Source organism: Lupinus angustifolius, unplaced genomic scaffold (genome assembly GCF_001865875.1).
Source record: "Lupinus angustifolius cultivar Tanjil unplaced genomic scaffold, LupAngTanjil_v1.0 Scaffold_9_102, whole genome shotgun sequence".
In the NCBI taxonomy this organism is placed as follows: Eukaryota; Viridiplantae; Streptophyta; class Magnoliopsida; order Fabales; family Fabaceae; genus Lupinus; species Lupinus angustifolius.
The window spans coordinates 1-9,847 of NW_017718201.1; the positions used below are offsets into that span (position 1 = coordinate 1).

The 9,847-nt window shown below is 32.1% G+C and overlaps 1 protein-coding gene across 1 annotated transcript; it reads right to left on the reverse strand.

Moving 5' to 3' along the window:
• Positions 1 to 9,079: 9,079 nt before the first annotated feature.
• Positions 9,080 to 9,583, reverse strand: LOC109337647 (egg cell-secreted protein 1.4-like). Its single transcript, XM_019574662.1, has one exon. It carries the CDS (start codon positions 9,541 to 9,543, stop codon positions 9,139 to 9,141), a length of 405 nt encoding a protein of 134 aa, XP_019430207.1. The 5' UTR covers positions 9,544 to 9,583; the 3' UTR covers positions 9,080 to 9,138.
• Positions 9,584 to 9,847: the final 264 nt, after the last annotated feature.

Sequence of the window (9,847 nt, forward strand, 5' to 3'; positions counted from 1 at the left end):
GGGGTTATGATCCCCACTTAGGTGTTATTTAATTATAATAATGAGATCTCGTCGATGAACTATATATTGTTGTAGTTAATTGTTTATGAGAACAATTGATGAGTTTGGTTATATTACTCATGTAAATTGGATAGTTGTTTACGAGAACAACTGATGAGTTATAATGTAATATGTTATATATATATATGAACTGTTTTTCATATCTGAGTGTAATATTCTGAGTAAGTCCACGCCGTCAATGAATTTACGTTCATTAGATGTCTTACTCTCTCTATTTCTCTTCTTTTCTATTGCTTGCTTTTCGGACGTATGCTCGTCAGGTAGACAGCTTTGCTCAGATTTGGAGCTACCCGTCCGTGATGTTCCAGGAGGGGGCATGAGGAATTGAGGAAGAGGCAATACCCTAGCTTTGGAGTTAGCCACTAGGAGTTGCTTATCATTTTGTGACTTTTGAAAACAAGGACGGCTTCAGCTTGTTCATGTCATTGTTTAGTGTCTGTTGGCGATGATTAGCACTTTCGCCCTTTCTTTTTGGATTTCGTATATGTTAGTGGCGATGTAGTTTCCGCCTTTGTTGACTTAGTTTGTATGAACTAAAGATGACTTAACCGTTAATATGCATTGAGTTATTCAGAAAATTGTGAATCAGGTTAAGTTATCATTCGATAACGATAAGTTGATTTTCCGCATTTGAGTTACTTAAAGTGATGTCCCGGAAAAAGAAGGTTTTAAAAAAGGAAACAATTTTATACAACCTCTTTATCTTTATTCAAAAAAAAAAATTTACCCATTTTTCCGCAATGTTTTTGAGAAGTATTTTTCGGGGCGTTACATAGTGCGCATGAAGAAGAGTAGTAGGAGAATAACTATGATAGTATTTTAGCCAACGTGGAGATTTATTGAATATTGGCTAAAAGAAAAAGATGATGAAAAGACTTTCTTGAGCCAAGCAAAAAAGAAGTGGCTAAAGATCATCTTGAAGAAATGGAGAATTTCTAGCCAAGTTAAAAGAAGTGGCTATGGTGAAACCAACATTAATGCTCTTTTCCCTTTGGCCATATAATCTTCTAGAGCTTTGGCTATAAATAGGAGTGTTCTATGCCATTGTAAGACACACCAAATACTTAGCTGAGTGCATATTCTCTCTTCTTGTTCTCTTATTCTAATTGTGTGAGAAATACTTGAGTGATAGTGAAATTAGGTGTACTTGGGTCTTGGGAAGTGAGTGAAACACTTGTAGTTCTTTTTTATCATAGTGGAATAATCCTTGTTGCTCTTCAACTGTGGACGTAAGCAAATTGTCGAACCACATTAAATTCTCGGTGTCATTTTCTCTATTATATTTTTTCCATGGGTCTTTCGCCCCAACAAACTGGTATCAGAGCCGGTGGTTCGGCTGGGACATGGTGGACTTAAGGGGGAGCGGACTGGAAAGTGTGTGGTACCCACACTTGAAGGGGAGATTGTTGGGTTTATTCAAGTGTGAAGTCGCCATTAATATGCGGGAATGAGTGAAAGAGTTTATAAGAAGGAAAGACTCATGGAACTAATGTGTTAAAGTTTTGGTTCAAGACGTGGTGTCTCACTTGTGACTCTTCACTCTTCCCATACCCATGTAACAATGGAACTCCCCGGTGGTTGGAGGCTCCCCGGTCGCAGTCTGGTCCAACAAGTAGTATCAGAGCCGATGGTTCGACCGTTCAACAGAGTATTGAAGCGACAAGTGGTCGGTAGATCCATGAGGGGTCCTTGTGTCGAAAGTCTTCCTGACGAGAGGTCAAGACGGCGTGTTTCGTTGATGAATGGATAAGCCAACGGCGATGCAAGTAGATAGAGAGCTGAGCTCTGGTGTAACCAATACTCGGATGTGAATTCACACTTAAGGAGGAGATGTTGGGTATTCCAAGTGTGAATAAAGAAGTCCCACATTGAGCAAAAATGTATGAGTTAAAGAAGATATAATTGGATGGACCCACAGACCTAATGCCTTAAGGTTTTGGGTCAAGATGTGGTGTCAAGCCCATTTATATGCTTCTTTCACTTAGCTCATAGAGGAATGTTGTAACTCATGGATGAAGATCTCCCAACAAGTGGTATCAGAGTCGATGGTTCGACTAGGACATGGTGGACTTAAGGGGGAGCGGACCAGAAAGTGTGTGGTACCCACACTTAAGGGGGAGATTGTTGGGTTTATTCAAGTGTGAAGTCTCACATTGGATATGCCGGAATGAGTGAAACAGATTATAAGAAGGAATGGTCTATGAAACTAATGTCTTAAGGTTTTGGTTCAAGACGTGGTGTCTCACTTGTGACTCTTCACTCTTCCCACACTCATGTAACAATGAAACTCCCCGGTGATTGGAGGCTCGCCGGTCACAGTCTGGTCTAACACCTCATAATAAATAGACACGCATAAAATATGTTTTCATACTAATTATTCGGAAAGAGATACATAAGGTCATATACAAGCCAACATAAAAACCTACAATCCTAAAGAATAAAATAAGGTTGTATAAACCCAAGAAAAATCATCCTAAGTTAGAGGATATATTTTGGATCACACAGGGGCATTAATGCCAACTTCTGACTATGTCCCACAAAAGCTGCTTCGCCATTGAGCCATAAACCACCATGACTCAGTAGACTCAAGCCAGACCCGTGAGAGTGTGGGGATAAGTTTGCACCTAAATGCTTATAATTAATGGGCTCCCCAAATATTTATTTTACATGTACAACTAATTTTATTTCTATAAGATAAGTATAAATTATTTTTATTCTTTTTAAAATTTTATGTTTTGATTCAACCTATACATAAACTCGTTCAATACTTTGTTATTTATAATTATCATTGTTTTACGTTATAATATAGTTGATGTATAATTGAAACAAAAGTTTGATATTGTGTAAGGAAAATATCATTTAACACTCATTAAAAATATAATCCTATAAAAATATATAACTTTCTCATGATTCATAAAAGATTTCTTTTTGTTCAAAAATTGTTATAATAATATCACATAATTAAATTATTAATATATAATGGTTTCTCTTATTTAAACTTTCCTATCACATTTGTTTTACGTAGTCAAGTTTGCTAGCATGATCCTACCAAACATGATGAAGGTAATTGAGATTAAAAAAAAAAGTAAAAAATGGGATGATCAAAATTAATTCATAGTCCCAACATGTGGGCAGTGACAGATCTTGATCTAAATTTTAGAGGGAGCAAAAATATTTAATCACAATTTATAACTAAAATTAACTGTATAAGAAAAAATATAAAGAAATATATATAATTAGATTGTATGTAAAAAAAATTAGGTATTTCTTTTTCAATTAAATCACTAAATTATCTGCAACAAATTCATTTTCTATCTTATTATGTAACTTTGTATGGTTGTCTTTATTGCTAGAATTTGCACTATAATAGTTAAGATAAGACATACATTTTTAAAGAAAAATATGACTAACAACATATGGTTGAGAGTTTTTCAAACTTGAATGACTAACCACTCCAAGAATAAAATATTGAAAATGATATCTCAAACTATTATTTTTTTGCTCATTGAAATTCATATGACATATTTTCTGGACAAAATACATATATTACCAATATTAAATGACTTATAAACATCAATAAAAAACATACCATCAATGCATACATAATCTCTTTCCTCAAATGTAAAATCTTTTGGAACTCAAATGAAATTATATTATTATAAGCAACATTAATATCTATACGTATAATACAACTTGGTCCGTTATGGATAATATTTAGAAGGATTATACAAGTTGCACTATATTTATTTATCAAACTACAAATTGAAAAAGTATGTGAGCTCCAATGAGTATATTTCCATACAGATAAATATCATTTGAGTGTAAGTAAATGGAGTACATTTGTTATTCCAAAAAATATGTTACTCTATGTATCACTTGTTATAATTTGTTGAAAAATAAATTTTATAATTTATAAATTTAATAATTAAGTATTTTTTTTATGATATCAAATGATACATGAAACGACACACTTTATGAGATAAAAAATATATTATTTAAATAAAAATATGAAAAAAAAATGTTTTGATAAATTTTAAAAATTAATTTCAAGGGGGCAGCTGCCCCCTCCTGCCCTTTACATCATTCGCCCCTGAATATGGGTAAAGATCATCTTGAGTGTGGAGAGGGAAATATTTCAAAAATAAAAGAAAAATAATACAGTGTAAAACTTTTATCTTTTGTCTATAATAAAATGACACTTTTATTTTTAAATATAAAGTAAGTGTAACAATTTGTTTGTCTGGATAGAATTATTTTCCCATGAGTATCAACTTTGAGGACAAGGGTTGTCCATAAATAGATGGACAATGATGGGAAGCCTATTACTAAGACTGAGGCAAAATTGGGCCAGAATGCTATGAGATCTAAAATAGAGAAATATAAGCGTAGCTAGATAGATAATTTTGTTTAAAGATAATCTTAAGAGTTTAAAATTTATGTATGTAAAGTTTCTTATGCTATCAGCACATTATCTATCATTGATTTATATTACTTTTATTTGAGAATCAATGTTGGTTAGCATATGAATGTATGTATACATATTAAATCCTAATTTAATCACTCTTATATCTTTTAGTGAATTCTATAATATTCTATTTAGTATATCGATACCACTTGTAGGCAGGGCCAGTCCAATCATTTTCTGGGCCCGGTGCACAATAAACAAATGGGGCCTTGAATTTGCAAGGTTATCCCAACTTTTAGGATCATAGAATAGGATCAAGATGGATTGATTGTTTACCATCCTTTAAAATTTCAATGTTAGACACATTTTCATTGAAATTATTACTAGTGTCTTCATTGATAAAACTTCTTCCATTTAATTTTTCATTGGTTGTTCAAGATTTACTCAATCCCTCAGAATTAACACAACGGCTTATTTTCTTAACACATTTATCAAGTGCTCATCTTCATATTTCTACAAGTTGATCTGTGCTACTTTTTCTTTCTTCCTTTTCACTTCTAGATAAATGTTTTATAAGCAATATGTTATGAAAGAAATATTAAACACTTAAAGTATAGCTACAAAAGGCAACAATCAATAGAGCAAAAGAATAGCAACCAATCAGCCTTTTTTCCTTTTGGCTTTTAAATAAACATGACACTCATGAAATTCAAAAGCCACAACCACAATACTCATATATTAACATAGTTATACAAATGGAAAAACTACTATTGGGGCTTCAAAAAAGAATTCCAGCTTTTATTACTTGTATGTAAGTTGTGGATGAATTGAGTTTGGTGGGTAATTTTTTCAATTTCTTTTCATTGTATATGGTTCTTCCCTCAAATATTCTTGAATCAAAAGGGAAAATACTAAATATGAAAAGGTTTAAGATCCTAATGCAAGGGGTTCCTCCAACTTATTGAAGATTAATCCACAACTTCAATCAAAGTTATAAAGTAAATTTAAATGAAATTAAACGGGAGAAAACTACCTAAAATGAAGAGAAGAGAAGGTGGAACAGTACATGTTATCTTCACAAGTACTAGCCATATACAAATCCGCAAGCATATATACTTCAACGTAGAACATCACATATAGGTATACATATAATGCCACTAATCCTCATCCAATTACGTTTGGGAGGGTCGGATTATGTACATAGCAAAATTGATGAAAAACGTTACAAATATAAAATATACTAACACATGCGAGAAAGGTCGTCCAATTTTTGCTTGGTTACAAATTTGTTATTGAAATGATACTATTAACAGCAAGTTTGAGTTTAGTTGGCAAAATTGAGTTTAATTTTAGGGAAAAGATAAAAAAAAATATTATATATAAAAATCACGAAGATTGGGAAAGCAAATAATAACATAGTATTAAATAGCTCCCTTATGCATTATATAGAAAATGTGGCATATATTTTATTAGGGATGTAGTACAAGTGAGAAATTCAGTCTAAACCAAATTGTTGTTACTAGAGATGGGGTTTGAGCTATTGACCGTTGCATTCGATTTATTGTTGTTGTGGGCTATTTCTTCGCAATAGCCACGCATAATATCACATTCTTGTTGTGTTAGACCTAATGTGGTAATCAATGTCGAGCATTGTTGAACTATTGTGAGGAGGGCATTGCAACAACCTGAACCAAGATATGTCTCACCATTGAGAAAAAACATTATAACCTCGCCACTACATGATTGAAGCTCAAACAATGTTTCCCAGCATTTGTTGTTCTCATCTGAACCTAAACGTGTTGCATGGGTTGAGTTTGATGTCGTAGGAGTTAAAGGCCGTGCCATAACAATTGTTGTCATGGTACATATGATCACAATAAACAGCTTCGTAGAGAAAACCATGTTGAGAAATTTTTTGGATAAGAAAACAGAGAGAATTTTGTTATGAGGCGGAAGATATGGTTGAGGCTAATTTATATAGTGTAATTGGGGTTCTGAAGCTAATGCTAAAGTTGCATGACGCTTGATTGTTCAACATTTATTTAAGCAGACGGAAGGAAATGAGTGAAGAGTGAATAATGTAACTGTGGAATTGAATTGATGAGAACTCAAAGGCCCTGAAAATTGGGATATTTAATGGTCTGGTGTTACTTCTGGCTCTTTAGTAGTTCCACATATGTATAAAAGTTGTGAAACGAGATTTAATTGTTAATGAGCGCATTTTAATGTTAGTGTACATGTGGATTTATTACAAATGTAAATTTCTAAGGCGACTTCATTTTATATGTGCCTCACTCTAAGTCTCTAAGTGATTAAATTTCTTATCCTTTGCACACACAATTGTTTTTACTTATGATTAGTTTCTATAGAAAGATTTCCGGTTATGTATCCTGTACACCTATAGAATTGTTTTGATCAACTGCTCCTATGATATTTATATTCAAATAGTATATTCCGATTTAGTTATGTTTATATTGTTAATTATTTTATGTAATAAATTATTTGGACAGACTCATATTTAAATTTGATCAATCTTTATTATCATAAACTTATACATTGTATTAGAGCGGTTTCATTTTACATCACTTGTTCTGTTACTATACCACTATCGAGATACAAAAATTTGGAAGTTCATTAATTACATTTCTTTTCTTTGTTTTGTCTCTTTCTTGTTAGTATTCATTTTTTTCTTTTACATAATAATTCTAGATTTCATGCAATAGTAATTATTCAAATAAACAAATAAAATATGTTTCAATATAAGAAATTGATTCCTTCATTTTATATATATTAATTTCTCTTCCTCATAGATGGTCAGTAATGATCTAGCTACAAGTCTCAATCTATACAAAACGTACAGATTTTTTATCATTTTAGTGGTGATTATATATCCCTTGGTCCTCTTCTAGTTCCCACCAACAAGTTTTAGTCTTCTTCCGAGTTCCCACCAACAATCATTCTCGTGTTACCTTTATTCCCATGGCAATGCAAGTCATATGTTATATTAGTAATGTCTTCTTTTCACATAATAATTATTTCAAAGATAATTATATCTACAAATTTTGTAGTTTATAACACATTTCAATAATTTTATTATAGAACACGCATAATTATTTGGTTATTTTTATTTTTAGTAAAATTTTATTTTGGTCCCTTAAAAATTATGTGCATACCAATTTGGTTCATTACAAATTAAAAAGCTCAAAATGATCCCTGTAAAATAAAATGTAAATCAAATTTGTATTTTTTAGCATCTTTTATAACCCTCATCAAGGACTATTTTCGGATATTAAAGTGGTGCACTCGGAAAATTTTAAGGACCAAAATAGATATTTCCTCCTCCATTTATAAAAGAATTATTTGTAAAGTTTATCAAACTTTAGTTTGAGATGACATTTTAGATGATTTTTTTTGTACTACCAAATGTATCCTCTCACTTTTTTGGATAAAGAATTAATCTCTTTCGGGATTTATGGTTGCTCATCCAACAAGTGTTACTCTCATGAATCGAACTATTAACCTTAAGGATATAGTGAGATCTTACACTACTAAACAAACATATTATTGATTTTTATAAGATATATTTAGATAGACATAACGTTATTCTATAACATTATTCTATTTACGATTAATTTCATTTTATTTATTGTTTATTTTTATTAGTTTTTATTTTAGTTTTAATAAATTGTGTGCTATAGGCGCCAACATTTTGATTTGTATTCAAGAATTAGTGCTCATCTAAATGAAATATTTGGTTTATTAATATTAATATAAATAAATAAATACCTACTCCGATCATCAAACGTATTATTAATCATTCCAATGAGTATTTTATGCATCCGTTTTAAAATATTAAATTTTAAAGGTTTATTTTAACTTTGGCTTTTTTCTTTCACAACAACAACAACATGATGATGGGTGGCAACAACCGAGAACGGAATCGCTTGAGATAGTGCTAACATCATACACCAGTCACCACCATGTTTTTTTCCTAACTACGAACACATCACAAAGATTATTAACAACTCCATTAATACTAACATAAAGTCCTTTGGTACCAACACTACGATATATAAGTTATCAACAGATCAGAAAAGCTCCTTTTTTCAACAGGTAATTATCAACAATATAAAACTATTGCCAACACCTAAAAAGAACACCACCACTCCTCCACCTTAACCCACCACTCCTCCACCTTAACCCACCACCTACCAGTGCCGTGCAACACCATGTCCCACCATTCTTTTCAGTAAGCTACAATGTTATCAATAAGTTCTCCATTGATAGGAACAACAAATTGTGACCTCATGGTTCAAATTATTATCTATAAATTGTGTACGTTGCTTAGAACATAGTCACGGATATATAGATTGTACTTACTAAATCTCTTCTCGACAATTAATAGAGTTTTTTCGTGACTAATGTACATGACACATGTTTAACCTACATCACCAGCTACCATAACCAGAGTTCAAATGTACACCATAACATGATGATAAACAATAATAAAAGTGAATTTAGCTAAACAACATTTATTTCCACCGAAGAAAAATACTTTTATTTATATATTACCACTATTTGCTCATAAGAGATGAAAACAAATACATCCCCATAAACCAAAGACTTGTCATTAATTCTTGAGATTGTCTTGGTAAGATTAGAATGAGTTATACTCAATTAATGAAAATGGAATAAGGGGCTTCAGCAGGAGTTGGAGTTGAAGCAGAAGCAGCAGCAGCATCACAATAGCCTCTTAAAATATTACCTTCTTCAGCAGTGAAACCCAAAGAAGTGAGCATTGCAGGCCAACAATTATGTGTTATAACAGTAATTGCAGTGCAGCAACCAGGGCCAATATCAGCCACACCATTGAGGAAGAAAAGTACAATCTCATTAGAACATGATTTCAACTCCAAAAGTGAACTCCAACAGTTCACAAGGTCTCCATTATTCCCTTCAAGCCTTGCTGATATGTCTTGTTTTGGCTTCATCACTAAGTCCCTTGTTGCTATTCCACTCACAATGAAGCATGCAATAAAGGTCAGCAATAACAAAAGAGTTCCTTCTTTTAGAGCCATTGAAAAATGAATGATTTTATCACTTAGGAAAATGTAGAGGTTGGTCGAAAAACTCTTCAAGGTTCAAACTACTTATACTAGTGCTCGGATTAGCTGTTATTATTAATAATTAAATTATACATTTGTGATTTAATTTGTATTAATCAACTTAGTGGTGATGATGAATGGAGAAAATTAAAACAAAGGGTTTCTATAACTGCCATGGCTTATCAGTGGTTCATTATAATTGCTAAGCCTGCATTTTGCTTTGGATTGGAACTAAATGGAGTACTTTTCTTTATAAATAAATAAACGGATTGGAACT

Excerpts from the sequence above, each read along its gene's own strand:
- LOC109337647 (XM_019574662.1), bottom strand. The coding sequence starts at position 9,543 with ATGGCTCTAAAAGAAGGAACTCTTTTGTTATTGCTGACCTTTATTGCA.